At 41.3% G+C, this 16,104-nt stretch overlaps 1 protein-coding gene across 7 annotated transcripts in view; it reads right to left on the bottom strand.

The window, feature by feature from the left end:
* Window positions 1–12,006: 12,006 nt before the first annotated feature.
* The window catches only part of zeb2b (zinc finger E-box binding homeobox 2b), an 80,956-nt gene continuing 76,858 nt past the window's right edge, over window positions 12,007–16,104 (bottom strand). For 5 of the 7 annotated variants that reach the window (XM_081597746.1, XM_081597760.1, XM_081597750.1 and 2 more), the window contains exons 8-9: window positions 15,611–15,791; window positions 12,007–14,046 (exon numbers count right to left, since the gene is read on the bottom strand). In XM_081597746.1, coding sequence (XP_081453872.1) covers window positions 13,469–14,046; window positions 15,611–15,791 — 759 coding nt within the window. In that variant the 3' untranslated portion in view covers window positions 12,007–13,468. The remainder of the gene's footprint in view (window positions 14,047–15,610; window positions 15,792–16,104) is intronic. The other 2 variants (XM_081597773.1, XM_081597756.1) reach the window with 1 other exon arrangement.

The following is a 16,104-nucleotide window of genomic DNA, read 5'->3' as shown; positions in this document are numbered from 1 at the left end:
CCCAGATCTCAGCAGGAGTCCGGTTAGCTGTTGCCAAACGGGGTGTTTCAGTGACAGCAAGCTCATAAAACCATAAATGTAAATTAATAAAAATCCACGCGGGGGTGCTTACTGAGCTGTCCAACACCACCAAGGTGTAGCAAGCCCCCGCCTTCGTTCCCCCTTCGACAGGGAGCGCATTGTTGTCTTTGTGGTGCTGTGCAGCTGCCGTATTCCCGGGAGGAGACAGAGACGTTTCTCACACCGTCTCGCCTCCAGAAATCCTGCTTACAGGAAAAATGTAGGAAACAATCTGTGAAAGAGGCCTGAGCCATGTTGGAGAAGCAGCAGGTACTTTCTTTAGAGATGTTCCCTGGCAAGGCGCACAGCAAAAACGCTACAAACACAAACTGTAAGGTTTTAATTAGGACTTCATGTGAGAGAAGTGGCACAAAACTGAGAGGAAGGAGGAAAATAATTAATGGTTTTCAGTGCTATGAGAAAAATCTTTGCAGATTAAAGTTTCAAGCTCTTGGTGTAGCACTTTAGCATTAGCTTCTGCTCAATACCTTGTTGGTATAGCACGTTAGCATTAGCTCCCACTAAATACCTTGTTGGTATTGTTCTTTAGCATTAGCTTCTGCTAAATACCATGTTGGTGTAGCACTTTAGCATCATCTTCTGATAAATAATATGTTGACATAGCACTTTAGCATTAACTTCTGCTAATTATTGTGTTGGTGTAGCGATTTAACCTTAGCTTCTACATACCACGTTAGTCTAGAGTGTTACTTTTAGCAGAACTAATGTTTATGATTAGTGCTTAAGGGTTAGCAAGGTTAACATTTTAGCTAGCGGTGCCCACCACTGGGATCGCTGCAGCTACAACTTCCTCCCTGATCCATCTGCATCGCTCCTTGACCTCTATATGTTGTCCAATGTTCTCAACAATCCTCTGAGGCCTTTACAGAACCTTGAGGGTTGACGACGCCGGCTCTTTTTGTTCCTCTTCACCATTAAGCACCTCAAATCTCTATAAAATACGCTAAAAATTGAGAAACAATGCTTGAGTGCAGCAGTAAAACACCCACATTAAGTGTATTTTATGGTGTTCTCCTTGCCCTCGTAGCACCGCTGGCACCGGGCTGCACCACCTGCTCTGAGCCCCTTTCCAGTCCAGCCAGAACCAACAGCTGGCTGCTCTTCTGACGCTCTGATTGGCTAATCCCTGCTGGTCAGTTGCACTTTCTTCCTCCTTGCGTGTCATTGAACTTTCTCCCAGCCAGTGCCAGGTCAGACAAGAGCGATCTCTGCCTCCTCCGCTCTTCGCCCAGCCTCGTCCTTCACCAGCCCCCCCGCCAACGGACCGGCCTGCACACGTGAATAATTTAATGAGGTCGAATGTGAGAGTCTCCTCTGCTTTCTCCTTGTTCACACCCATCAGATGGGAAAACAAAGACCCTACACAAACCTGATGCCAACACCTAAAAGCTCTTAGCTTTAATCAGCTTTCATTGAGATCTGTTGTCCATCATGGATTCTTTCTTCTTTATTCAACTAATTGACCCACATGGCTGTAAAAGGGAAATAAAATGTAACTTCAGTGAACGGTGATGCTCTCCTGTAGCAGTCAGTCTTGCAACAAAGCTGAAGACGTTTCTGACTGAAGACAACTGCTGTATGACTCTGTATCACATCAAAATCCAGGCAGTAGTTGGTGAAAACTGCTAATCCACCTCATTTGCTTTTGCTACTGCCGTTTAAATATTTGTCTTGCAGAGAGATGTTGGAGTAGGGTACATTATCCTCACCCATTATGACTGATGGAAGAGATGGGTTGAACTTTCTTGCTGGTCCTGTTCTACATCCAAGATTTCTCCTTTTCCAGCTATTCTAAGTCAAAGGTCAGATGTTATTTGAGCTTTTGAGATGTGAATCAAATCCATTTAACTTTCTTTTGCCACTCTGGCAGAAAGATGTTGGAGTAGGGGATATAATACGTTGCTTGTTATAATTGCTGGAAGAGATAGTTTGAACTTTCTCCTTCTCTCTCTGCTTCCCTGATTTCTCCTTTTAACTACTCTAGGATTTGGGGTCAAAGTTCAGATGTTATTTTAACTTTAGAGAAGCTAATCAAATCCACCTCATTTGTTTTTGCCACTCTGTGTAGCAGAAAGATGTTGGAGTAGGGGATCTGATCTTTGCCTGTTATGATTGATGGAAGAGGTGGTTTATATTTGCTGATTGGTACCGATCTGCATCCATCATTTCTCCTTTTCAACTCCTCTGGGACTTGGGGTCAAAGGTCAGGTGTTATTTGAGCTTCCAGCTAAAGAAGCTACTCCAAAACTCAACAACTTCTGGAGGGAATTTGAGCTTTATTGGTTGAAGGCACCTGGTTTCCTTTCTTTACTGTGCCGCCTGGTTCTTTCTTCATTTGATTCAAAGCCGTTGGTTTATTTCAGGCACTAATCTGTTCTCCAGCAGAGCCCAGCCTGAGTTTAAGATGGAAAAAACAGTGTCTTTTTTTCAACAAAACCTCAAACCTATTTTCATCTGCTGGCCTACACCATGTCCTGTCATTCTCTATCACTCTTTCTTTCCCTTCTTTTTTCATTCTGAAGCTGAACTTCCTCCATTTTTCCATTCTGCAACACTTCTCATTTTCCCAATAAATGAGCAGAAATGTGGATTTTTCTCCTTTCGAGGACGAAGGGATGCAGGTGAAACACCAAAAGCTGGAGAAGATGAGTAAGAAAATGACAGATGAGTGTTTTTAAAGCGGGTCGGTTTCACTGCTTAGATAATCAGTGGAGGCAGCAGAGTAGCCTGAGGCAAAACGTACACTTAGCTTTGGTCTAAGCGCGGCCCGGCAGTGAATCATCAGAGCTCAGCTGTCCAAAACACACCACCAATCTGGACGGGGCATATGGCGGCATGACTCTGGTATGAATTACTACTACACGCCTGCTTGTTGTTTTTTCCTGCCTTTTACATGTTCTACGAGCTCCCAGCGCCGCCGCACATCACGGCCAATCAGCATCAGAGAGGGCCGGGCTAGATGGAGAATGAGAGAGGAGAGGGGGCGGAGCCAAGTGGCTCAGAGAGGAGAGAGGGCGGAGCCAAGCAGCTGATGGAGCAGAGGAGACAACCGGCAGGACGTCAAGATGTCCTCTGAAGACTCAGTCTGAGACAGAAACACAAGACTGGACTCAACTCACATCCAACCATTTAATGGATTAACCATCCATTAAACCATCCATCTCTCCATCTTTCCTTCTCCATGTTTGTATTGACAGTAATGAAAACTTTCCCAGAGTGAAGCATCACCACCATCACTGCAGTTCAAGTCATTATTCGTCTTTCCATCTCCGCTCCAAGACACTGAGATCCTTTAACCGTCCACTTGAGACGGCACCTTCCCCCCTCCAAACCCAGAGGGACCGCTCCACCTTTCTCCATCTGGGAACCTTCAGAAATGTTTTGCATGAAAAAGTCTCTTTCTTCCACACCTTTTTTTTTTTTCCACGTCTCCCTCTACGAAGCGCGGCCTAATGAATGTAAATTTCCTCTCTCCGTTTCCTAATTCAGCCTCTCCACCACTCTGGGGTTGCAGGAATGTTTCATCACATCCATCTCCCACCTTTGACCTCCCTATTAGTTGCCTGTGAAGTCAGAGAGTCGGAATCTAACAGATGTAAAATGTAAAAGCAGAGGAAGGTTGAAATTTCTCCCCTAATGATAGCGATGTACTCCAGAGGATTCCCTCTTTGCCCATCTCTACACGAGCTCTCACTCTCTCTTCTTTTTCTTTGCATTTCTAATTGTTCACAGCACATCATCAAATTCATCAGCTAATCATTTAAGACACCCCCTTCCCGTCTTTTATCACAAATGATCCAACGATAGGCCGATCGATAGGAAAATCAGAATATGCAGAGCGTGTTCTGGTCTTTTGGCATCGCGCAACCTTTGGCGCTTTCATCTCTGCCTTTTGAAGTTGCTTTCGCTCCGCAGAGCGCGGCTTGAGTGGCTGATGGAGACGGGCATCTCCTCCACCGGAGAGGACCTCTCAACTGGAATCCACCTGCCATCGGCAGAGGAGCGTTTCAGGAGGAGATTCACAAAACAAGGCACTCCTCTATAGAATCAGATACCTGAATCATCACCTCTGACCGTTTGGAACCAATTATGAACAATAAAAGCTAAACAAAATCTATAAAATCTCCTGTTTTGTTGGATTTACACACAAATTTAACAACAGATGTTCTGTTTAGGTTGATGTAAAATCAAGTATAAGGAAATCTTATATTTCCCAACCAAACAGGAAAAACTCGTCTGGTTTTGCTTCTGAATCCAAAAAAAAGTTTCTAAAAAGAACATAAGTTAGTTGTTGTTTTTATTATTGTTATGTTATTGCCTGGTGCATAGCAGTTATACTGTAAACAAAGTAACAACTAAATTGCTATATTTAGTGTATTTAAATATTTAAACGTCTAAAGTGTCCTCACCAATTATGCTTGATATAACCAACAAACTATAAAGCAAATAGCTTACTCCTTGAACACTTTATAGTATAAGAAACAAAAGTATGAACGGCCACTGCGAAAAACAAGAGATAGCGTTGTGCGAATTAGCTGCAAATTAAATTAGCAGCTAATTTAATTCCAAGATTTGGAAGTGGAACGAACCGAACGAACCTTTTCATAGCTTATGACATTCAAAGTCAACTCATGTCGTTGGAAAATACTCACACAAGCAAGCAAGAAGTAGTATTAAAGCTAATTTAGCTCTCTTGCTTCAGCTGACGGAATGCAATCACTTCCCGTTCGCCATGAAGTCACTTCCGGTCCGCCACCAAGTCTCTAGAGCCAGCTACTGGAAAAGGCGGATCAAACCCAAAAGTCCTTTCTAATTAAATTTAAAGGCATCACAAGAGTTTTAACTAATTCCAACAACAAAGATTGAAGAATAATCTTTTAAAGTATCTGAGAATGTTTGATGGTTCCACCTTGACTTAATGTTAATTTTACCTTCAAAGTAGGGTGAAAGTAGTTTTAAATTCTTGGGGGTACTATGACAATAAATAAATAAATAAATAAATAAATAAATAAATAAATAAATAAATAAATAAATAAATAAATAAAAATGATCACAAATGATAATGCACATTATTGTGCACAGAAAGGTAGCAAGCATTTTACTTTTTACTTTTTACTAGCACACACACACACCTACACACGCGCGCGCACACACACGCGCGCACACACACACACATACACCTACTAAGGCATGCTACTCTGTGTTACTGACATCGTGGAGATCCCTACACACGTCTACATCTTGAAATAGCACCTGACCCAAACTCTTGCCTGAGTTGTTCTTGAAATCTGCCTTTGAAATACAATCATGAAGCCTTTTTATCCCCAAGACTCCTGAATGACGCAAACCAAGAACTTCTGGGTTCTGGACCTCAATAAAATTATGTATAAGTGCAGATCTGGATCGCTCTTCTGCTTTTGTTTCTTATGTTTGGTAAAATAGTCACAGCATTAAATTGTCTGCAAAAATTAATAAAAATAAATATAATAAGTCACAGACTGTTCCTAGCACTGTGCAATGATTAATACATGAATAATCCTAATCAGTTAATAGTAATTAAAAATAATAGTGGATAAAAGGCTTCAGAACATTTATACCACAGCAGGTATGGAAAACCATAAAAGCAAAAATTAAATCATATACAAATCTATTAATCTCTTCATGTTAAATAAATAAAAAGTATAATGTTTTATTTAAATATTTATGTCAGCTTGAGTCATGCAGAGCTGATCTGATCGTTTCCATAGCAACGAACAGAAGCAAGGCGTTGCACCAGAAGTCCAGTGAGCTCATTGATGAGGTCATAGATGACATTATGTACATCACAATAGATCAAAGAAGTTCTAATGCTTGAATACTGGAATCTCTAAGCATCAGTCAGGATCCAGATATTTCTTGGAATTTCAGATTTGTGTAAAGCAACAATGTTCAGTTTTGCGACGGCGCTTGTTCCCCTGATATTCCCGGTTGGTTGGGGCATCGGATATGCTGTGACCACCGGGATGAAGAAAGTGTGCGATCGTTTCTTTCCAGGGAAGGATGGCAATGAAGAAAACGATCAGAATGAAGAGGACGATCTATTTTGGAGAGGATTTCCATCCAGTTCCAAAGAACGAACCGACCCGGCTGGGGAGGTTTGTTCTAAAAAGGCACTGGATGTTGGGACCTCGGACTCCATCTCGTCCTCTAGTACAGAGGACGATGGTACTGTCTCTGGACAAACTGACCCGGCTGGGGAGGTTTGTTCAGAGACGATGGTACAGCGTGAGGGTGAGACTACAGTCGCAGAAAAATCTAACCCGGCTGGGGAAGATTTGTCTGCGGCTGATCTCGCAGCCAAAGCTGTGGCTGAAGTGACAGCCAAAGCTTTGGTTTCGCTGGTCCCATCCTTACAGGATAGTAGTCCTCTGAAGGCCACGTTCACAGGGTCCTTTGAACTACAACGTTCCCCGGACGGGGAACGTTGTAATTCAAATGATAACAGAGTTGCTCATTTGTCCAACAAACCATCTCTGAATGTAAATATTTCTGTTGCTGTCGAGGTTTCCTGTTCCCCTAACGTTAATGCAGTAGATAGCGTTGGCTCAGATCTGCCAGATATAAGGAGGACATCTGCAGGACCAGGACAAGCGGAGGAGAACTTCTTCAAGTTCTCCAATGAGCTCCAGAACAGCTGGGTGAACGCTGCTTTCCAGAGCATCCTAAACTTGAGCGTCACCAAGCGGTGTCTCGCTCAGGAAAGGGTTTTTCTGGAGGCATCATCCATCCCCTGCTGTGGGAGTCTCCTCCTCTCAGCTGTCCGTCAGCCCGGCAAGCATTTTAGTCAGGAAGACCTTTCCCCAGTTCTGATGGAGCTGAGGGAGAAGAAGCTGCCATCAGGCGTGGGAAAGGATTTCGACACAAAAAGTTTGCTGGAGTCTGTGCTGGTCTGGCTGGATTCGTTTGGCGGCGACACAGATAGAGAGTTGTACGACAACGACTCCTGCTCTAACTGTGGAGCCACTTCCCTCAGGCGGCTGAACGACGGCGCCCTCATTGCCCTTCCACCAGTATTATTTTCAACCAGTATATCTGTACTGCTTGAATACTGGTTGGATTTGGCATGCAAACGCCGTTGTTCAGGCTGCGGGTCACCCTGGCAGAAAAAACACTGCCTGACCGATAACAAGGTCCTGGTGTTTTTTCTGCACAGGTTGACCAGGAAATACCAAACAAAAGCCACTCAGACCATCGATGTGCCTGCAGAATGTGGAACGGAGACGTACCACCTGTCCTCTGTCATCTGTGGGGATCCAAAGCTAGCAGAAGTTTACTGTTTCTTAATGAAGGGAGAACGAACCGTGAAGGCAGACAACGAGCATGTCTTCACTGCAGACAGTGACTGCAGTGAAGACATGCTCAACAACGGTTTTATTTACATTTACGAGAAGAGATGATCAGACACCAGAGGACAAAAGGTAAAAAGGTTTCCTGTTTGCAGGTTTCTCTCCGGGTACTCCGGCTTCCTGCCACAGTCTGAAATCTCCACTGAAATGATCCAGTAGGCAAAGGTGGACCCTGGAGGCGGGTCCAGCGGGCGGCACCGGTGCAGGGGGCAAAGTCCCCCAGCAGGAGACTGGGCCCAAAAGGCAGAGCCTCAGACAGAGCACAGGGAGGCGGAGGAGCAGCGGGAGACTCTGGAGACGGCGGAGGAGCAACGGAAGACTCTGGAGACGGCGGAGGAGCAGCGGAAGACTCTGGAGACGGCGGAGGAGCAGCGGAAGACTCTGGAGACGGCGGAGGAGCAGCGGGAGACGGCGGAGACGGCGGAGGAGCAGCGGAAGACTCTGGAGACGGCGGAGGAGCAGCGGAAGACTCTGGAGACGGCGGAGGAGCAGCGGGAGACTCTGGAGACGGCGGAGGAGCAGCGGAAGACTCTGGAGACGGCGGAGGAGCAGCGGAAGACTCTGGAGACGGCGGAGGAGCAGCGGGAGACGGCGGAGACGGCGGAGGAGCAGCGGAAGACTCTGGAGACGGCGGAGGAGCAGCGGGAGACGATGTCTCTCTCTTTATAGTAGAGAGACATCGTCTGTCTACAAAAAAAAAAATTCCCTTCTCACCCTCCGCGGGTGGTCTGTTTCATCCTCTGAGCTCGGGTCCTCTACCAGAGGCCTGGGAGCTTGAGGGTTCTGCGCAGTATCTTGGCTGTACCTAGAACTGCACATTTCTGGACTGAGATGTCTGATGTTGTTCCTGGGATCTGTTTGAGCCACTGCTCCAGTTTGGGGGTGACTGCCCCGAGGGCCCCGATGACCACAGGCACCACTGTGGTCTTCACCTTCCAGGTCTTTTCCAGTTTCTCCCTGAGGCCCTGGTATTTCTCCAGTTTCTCATCCTTCTTTTTCCTGATGTTGTAATCACTTGGTATTGCTACATCCACCGCATCGGCTTTCCTCTGTTCTTTATCCACCACCACAATGTCCGGTTGGTTCGCCATTACCATCTTGTCTGTCTGGATGTGGAAGTCCCACAGGATCTTAGCTCGGTCATTCTCCACCACTTTTGGGGGTGTTCCCCACTTCAATCTCGGGGCTTCCAGTCCATATTCTGCACAGATGTTCCTGTACACTATGCCCGCCACTTGGTTATGTCTCTTTATAGTAGAGAGACATCGTCTCTCTACTATATATATATATATATATATATATATATATATATATATATATATATATATATATATATATATATATAGATAGATAGATAGATAGATAGATAGATAGATAGATAGATAGATAGATAGATAGATAGATAGATAGATAGATAGATAGATAGATAGATAGAATCTACAACTAGACACATATGGAGGACCAAAACCGATATAATAAGAAATAAAAAATAAATATTTAAACAAAGAATAAATATACATCCGACATATATAAAAAAGAGCAAATATATAAATATAATATTATATATATTTGATATAAGAAGTAAAAGAATAAATATATAATTAAAAGAATGAATAAATATATATTTTGATAGGAAATAATAGCATAAATATATATTTAGTTTCTCTTTTTCCTAACACTTGAGTTTCCGTCAAATAATGTATATATTTTGTATATATTTTGTTTCTTATTTCCCCTAAACATGCGTTTTTGTCAAGAAAAATAGATATTTTGCTCCTCCCTTTTCTGCTTGCTGTTTTTCTGCTTGTTTTTCGTTTTCTGTTTTTCTGCTGCATCGTTATGTTAATGAGAAGCTGCCTTCTATGTCTACTATTGGCCAATAGAGCTTTAGAACCAACGTCACTGCGTCAGACGTTGTGGGGCGTTTAGGTGCAGTCGCTCGGTGCCATCTTTGCAGGCCACAGACCAAAACAAACTTCATCTTGGTGGTTTTGTTGTGTTACCGAATGCAGTGAACTGAACCTCCGAGGAGGGAGCTAGAGAACAGCTGGCCGAAATTAGCGTTCATAAATCAGATCAACCTTGAGCTAAACGCCAATTACTCTGCGGATATTGGAAAATCCAATATCCAACATGCAACTAACTTCACTGCAGTCAGTAACACAGCAAAACCACCAAGATTGTTTCTCTCTCTTTGTCATTTAAAGCACACCCGTTGCCATGGCAACCCCCACAAGCTGAGCACAGGTTACATTTAAAACATAACATTCAGTCCGTTATGACATCAGGTTTTCAGGCTTGATATTTATTTTGCGATCATTAATAAGCTCCCTTAACAGGTGGTGGTTGATTAATTTTAAACTCCTGCTCTGCTAGTTATTTTTTTGGTAATGGAACCGAAGCGCACAGAATTGCGCAACACCTTGTTGAAACAATAATCACTGAGATTATTATTGTTGTTTCGTCATTAATTTGAACACTTTTTGTTGATTTTTTTTTCTTGTTATTTAATAAAGTTATGAACGTTTTAAGCCAATCAGAGGAGGACGTGCTGGTCTCAGCGTCCTGGCGGCGTTCAGTTTGTCTCCTAATGCCGAGATCGACTCAGGTGAGGTGCAGGTGATACACGTGAGGGGCCCGGTCATTGGCCCCGGTCATTGGCCCCGGTCATTGGCCCTGGTCATTGGCCCCGGTCATTGGCCCCGCCCCCCGGCCCGACGCTGACTTGTTCCGCTATTGGATCTACTTATTGCGCCACTGCTCTAGCAAACAGTTCAGAAACAATATGAAATGGGGAAAAAAAACTATTTATTAACTGATTAAGTCATGTTTTAGATTGTTCTTGAAAAACTAATCAGTCATAGCTGCACAGTGAACCCATTGATTTCTTACAGCAGAGAGAGCGGCTCTCCAAGAGAGCCCCCGCTAAATCTTTTAAGGGTACTCAGCCAGTACCCGACCATAACCCCTACTTTCACCTCTGTATATACCAGTGACGTGCGGTGAGGCACCGACTTAATTATGATCGGATGTACAAATCTAGACCCCCTGCATGTTATTGTTTACATAAGTTAGGTTTGTGTACAAATGAAATAATATCAAATTTTCTTTAAATACTAAATTCAGCTTGTTTATTAACATAAAGTAAAAGATTTTCTGCATGTTTCTGCATGTTGGCACGACACTTGGACTAAGATATTAGCATTTACCACCTAAAAATCTGCTATTCAACGTTTCAGGGGAGAAGCTAGTCGTTCTTTCTTCCATACGAACGAATATGAAACTTGAATTATTTTTGAATTATTTTGAATTAATTTATTACTCCAACAGTTTATATTAATACCCTTTTTGTCAATATGATAGTTAGCTAGGTCATTTTTTTACCTGCATTCCTTTGAGAAATGGTAAAAGTCCTCCTCAAGAAAGTAAAACTGTTTACATGAACAAAAACCAATTAATTGTGACTTTCCAAAAACAAAAACAAAAAAAAAAAAAAGATGATCAACACAGATTGTATTTTTGAATTTAAAAATGTGTTTTAAACAATTTATTAAAAGAAATATTTTTAAATTGATTTTCTGTTCTTAGTTTTTTCACAATTTCTTGGAATTGGTGTAATAAATGTACCAAAACTTGGTTCCAGTATAACAGAGAATAGTTAAGAAAACAAACATTCTGAATAAATTTAAACATAATAGTTTTAAAAATATCAAAATAAGTAAAACATTCATCATCACTTCTTTTTAAATGTTACTTTTTTTTCTTGTTTCAAGGAAAATATAACTTTTTCTTTTTTTGACTAAATCAAATCCCTCACAAAACAAAATTAATGAGGTTGAAAATTAATATTGAAATTAATTAGAATAAAAAAAGTTGAGATAAAAAAAAGTCAGTATTTGGAGCTTCTTTTTTTTTGGATAAAAAAAAAAAATCATTTTCACCAAAATAAAGATTAAAAGATTCTTGGCACCAAAAGTAACATTTTCACTAAGTAGAAATGTTGTAATAGTTCTTATTAAAATATGAAAATAAGTAAAATGTAAAAAAAAAAAAAAAAATTAAGCTACTCCCTTTTTATTATTTAAGGCAAATTATGAATCACAAACTAAAAGCTAATTTTGTGATATAAATCCTATATTTTCCCCAAAAACACCTGGAATGTAAAGTGTTCTGGAAACAGAAGATTTTAAGAGGCACTATTTTCTGTGGCGGATTAAGACGTTTACGTTCATTGCGTCTCTACAATGTCCTACTGACAGAGGGAAGCATATAAATTATTAAAAACTTGTTGATTATTATTGTTTAAAGCATAAACAGGTGGAAAAATGTGGGATCTATGTTTAGCTTTATCTAAATGAGACGTAAGCCGCAGCGCTGAGGTCAATTCGCTTTGATCCGCCTGAAAATGAGCACCGAAACTGTATCTAATTAGCATAATAATGAGCAGCAGACGCTTTATCCACTGCAGCTCTGGAATAATGTGGATGTGAGAGCAGGAAGATGCTGCATGGGAGGAAAAACGAAGCGCTGAAGGGTTCGGTACTCTGTAATTTGGCTACTTTTTATTCGAGCAGGGTCATCTTCAAGAGAAAATTACAAATTAAGAATCCATAATACTTTTACAAAGACATTTCAGGAAAGATTTCTTCTTCAGTCATCATATCATACATAGTATTTAACAGTCCCTCTTCATTGTTTTTTCAGCTTAAAAAAAGAAAACAAAGATGAAGAAAGTGGAATTTTTTTTCAGTCGAAAATACAGTGTTTTCACAATTGTATAAAAGTTCCCAAATTTTGGATTTTTTCTTCCAGTAACTGGAAAGTAAAAGAAAAAAAAATAAGATTAAAACTTCACAATGTTTCAAAACACAATAAATGCTCTTTTGTTTTACGTAAAATTTGCCCCTATGATCGACAACATGTTCCTTTTTACTAAAATATATCTATATATTGAAGAACTATAGTACTGTACACAACAGTATGAAATAAATAAAATTAGGAAATATAAAATGGGCCACATAAATAATCAAAATAAAAGAAAAAAAATAATAACGGTTTGGTTGTAATACTGAGAGAGTTTAAAAAGAAAAAGAGCTGAGAAAACATTGCACAACATAATGTAAACTAAAGGAAACGGCTGCCTATACGTCTTTAATACTGACACGGTGCTTCGGAGAACAACGGTGAACCATCTCATCATAATACTGAAGCTGGTGAAGAAGAACAAAACAAAACATAAGAAACCGAACCGTCCTTTTACACAATACGAGGGTGGCACTTGCAGAAAAACACACAGGTTAAAAGGTTTGCATATAAGGCTTCTTTTTTCTTATCAAAAAACACCTTACAAAGGCTTCGTCCTTCATCGTTTTCTTCTTTTTATCCCGTCCATAAACTGTAATTTTCCCTTAAAACGAAAGTCTCTTTAAAACTTCTTTAAAAAACAAAAACAAAACACAGTTTAAATTCCTTCATTTGATTCGATTCAAGAGGCCTAAAACAGTGCGGCTGGAGATGTTTGGAGAAATAAAGACGACACCGAGAAACGCAGGTAGGTGGTAATACTGAAGGACTGCAGGGCAGGTAATACTGCTCTTTTCCAACACTGTATAAATATATACATAGGCAATACTTTTTATTATTTTTGTTCATGATTATAGAAGCGGAGTGCAATTTGTACAAGTCACTAGTTGTGCTATAAATACTATGGAACACAGGAGGTTAGCACCACACGTTGTTTTAGGCCTTAGTACTGTACATTTTTATTCATTTATTCGTTGTTCGGTTTGCATAATGCAGCTTATTTCACAAACCCGCCTCTGATTTCTGAGTCCATCGCGTCCCGCTTCGGCAGACGTCGTCCCAAAGAGAGCTTCCCGGAAGCTTCAGGCACGTGCAGCTTAAAACGCGGCGGCGGCGTTTTAAACCGAGCAGGTGAGAATGCCGAACCGAAAGAGACAAACTGAAAACTGTAAGATGGGAAGCTCCCTGAAAACCGTCCGTTACATGCCGTCCTCCATGGCGTCCTCGTGATCCGATTTGGTTTCCGTTTTGCCGTCCAGCGAGCTGTCGTCCATCGAGTGCTCCCCGTTCTCCTCCTCGTCCCTCAACGTGTCCGGGTCCGTGTCCATGCTCTTGCTCTCTTCCTCTTCCTCCTCCTCGAACTCGTCCCTCCGTCCTATCTTCGCATACGTTCCGTCCACCTCCTTCCGCCCCTCCGCCCTGATCCCTCCGTTCACGCCGTCGTGCCTCAGGATGGCCTCGTGCTCCGCCAGCTCCGCCGGGTAGCCCTGAGGAGTCATGCCCTGCAAGTACGCCCTGCTCATCAGCAGCTCGGTGGGCTCCAGGTGGCCCTTCTCCCGGGCCTCCCGCTCCGCCGCCTCCCGCTCCTCGGCCTCCCGCTTGCAGTAGGAGTAGCGGTGGTTCATGTGCTGCGAGTAGGAGCCCGAGTGGGAGAAGCGCTTCCCGCATTTGTCGCACTGGTACGGCTTCTCTCCGGAGTGCAGCCGCGAGTGCTCGATGAGATGGTGTTTGTGTTTGAAGGCTTTCTTGCAGATCTGGCACTGGTGAGGCCGCTTGCCTGCGGAGACGCAGAAACAGAAAGCGGGACGGGACGTGAGTGAGGCGCCGGAATCACAAAAACACAACTCACATCACAACAAAGCAAAAAAAAAAAACCAAAACGGATTTATTTAAGCTAACAAACTGCTGCATCCTGGGTGCACAAAGGAGCATTACAAGAGATCCTTCCTGTTTTTCATTTTTAAATAGTAAATGTCTTTTTCATTCATTCATCAACAACAGATGCTTCATTTAGCTTAAGCTGCTTTCCATCAACATAACACATAAAAACATCAGAAAGTCAACAACTGTGGAAACCTGTAACAGATATTTTAACATTTTGTAAAGTGACGTTGTTAAAATCATCAACACACATCAAATATGTCAGTCAATGTTCCACTTATTATTAAACAAAGGCAAATCTAAACAGTCTTGGTTTAGAAAACTCAGTGTTTCAGCTGTTTTACACTTTTATGAAAGAATATATGAATAGGTTACATATATTCTATATAAAATCATTGTACAAGGTTACAGTATAAATAGTATTAAACACCAAGATTACAGTTATTCTTCTGTTACTAACAGCTGTTTCCTGATATTACAAGTCTTTTAGTTTTTAAATTTTAATTAATAGTCCAGAAAAAAATTATATAATTTACTTTATCTTGTATGCAATATTTTTGTTAATTACTATTGTTTTTCTATATGTTAACACTTTTTTATTTTGTTTTCTGGACCTACATTCGGAGCTGATGCTGTTATGCATGAATTTTACCACAATATAGGATATTTCTATTCCGTTTTGTTTTTATATAGTACTATTCATATTATATAGATAAATTCAGTAAAAGTGTCCCAAGAACACGGCCTTGAGGAACACATGTACACAAGAGATGTTCCATGATTTCAACATCAAGATAAATTGAATAGAAGTGTCCCGAGATCACAGCCTTGAGGAACACCACATGTAACTAAACCCTTTGCTTCCACTAGCTGCTGCATTTCTGGCTGCCGGTTCAACAGGAACCTAAAAGCAGCAGCATTCAGAGCCAAAATGGCTCCTCCCTGCCTTTTGATGTCCGAGCTGATAACTAGACGGCTCCATAAAGCTTTGAGAAAGTCTGAGCTGCTGATACTGGATAAAATAAATGACGCAACCTGGTGAAAGAAGGTCTCTGTGTCAGGACTTCTCATTAAAAAGCTCCTGTAGTTTCATTGATATGATTCAATACCAATAAATAATTTTATATTTAGGTAAATTAATGTCTTTTAAGATCACAACATGATATGATTTGAAAATAAAAGAGCATAGCTCCCTCTTCTTTGGCTACCAGCATTAATTTAATTGCGAAAAAGGAACACACAAAGTTTTAAAGACATCACATCCCTGTCAATGAAGAAGCAAGTTAGGTGTTGGGTTACAAATACAACTTAAGGATTGAACAGAGAAGGAAAAAAGGGAGGAAAAAGGGAAATAAAACAAAATATATAAATATATACTTGTAGGATTTGGCAACACAAACATTTAAAACATAAAATAAAAAAGCATGGGGTTTAAAATAAGGGTCTAGAACAGTATATACCTGTGTGTTCATATTTGTGTCTTAGAAGGGAACTGCTCTTCTGGAATGTTTTGTCGCACAAGTCACACGCGTACATACCACTTTCGGTCTTCTTAATCTTCTTCCGCGACAGACAGGAGTCGGGGTCTGTCATGTCGTCCAGCCCTGACAAGTAATCTGGTGTACCGTCAAGCAGGTCCCCCTTAGAGACAAGAACAGAGAGACAAGAGGCGAGAAATAATAAGCAACGCGGCACCGCACAAACCCGCAGAGGCTTAAAAACGGTTTCAACTAAAAGCGTGAAAACTGGAGCCGACTGCTTTTTGTTTATTTCAGGAGCTGTAGCCACAAAAATTGATCTGTTTACATGCTAAATTTTTGTTTTGTCAAAATATACTCAATTGTAATGTGTAGCTGTAATGTAAATGTGCTAAAATTTAAATTATATAATGTAGCTAACCCAAACAGCAAAACATACGTGTTAATGAGCTAAGTGCTAAATGTGACAAAACACC

The sequence above is a fragment of the Poecilia reticulata genome, chromosome 2 (genome assembly GCF_904066995.2).
Source record: "Poecilia reticulata chromosome 2, P_reticulata-male-v2, whole genome shotgun sequence".
NCBI classification, from domain to species: Eukaryota; Metazoa; Chordata; class Actinopteri; order Cyprinodontiformes; family Poeciliidae; genus Poecilia; species Poecilia reticulata.
The sequence above is the reverse complement of the archived record's forward strand: the minus strand, read 5'-3'. Positions and strand labels throughout refer to the sequence as shown.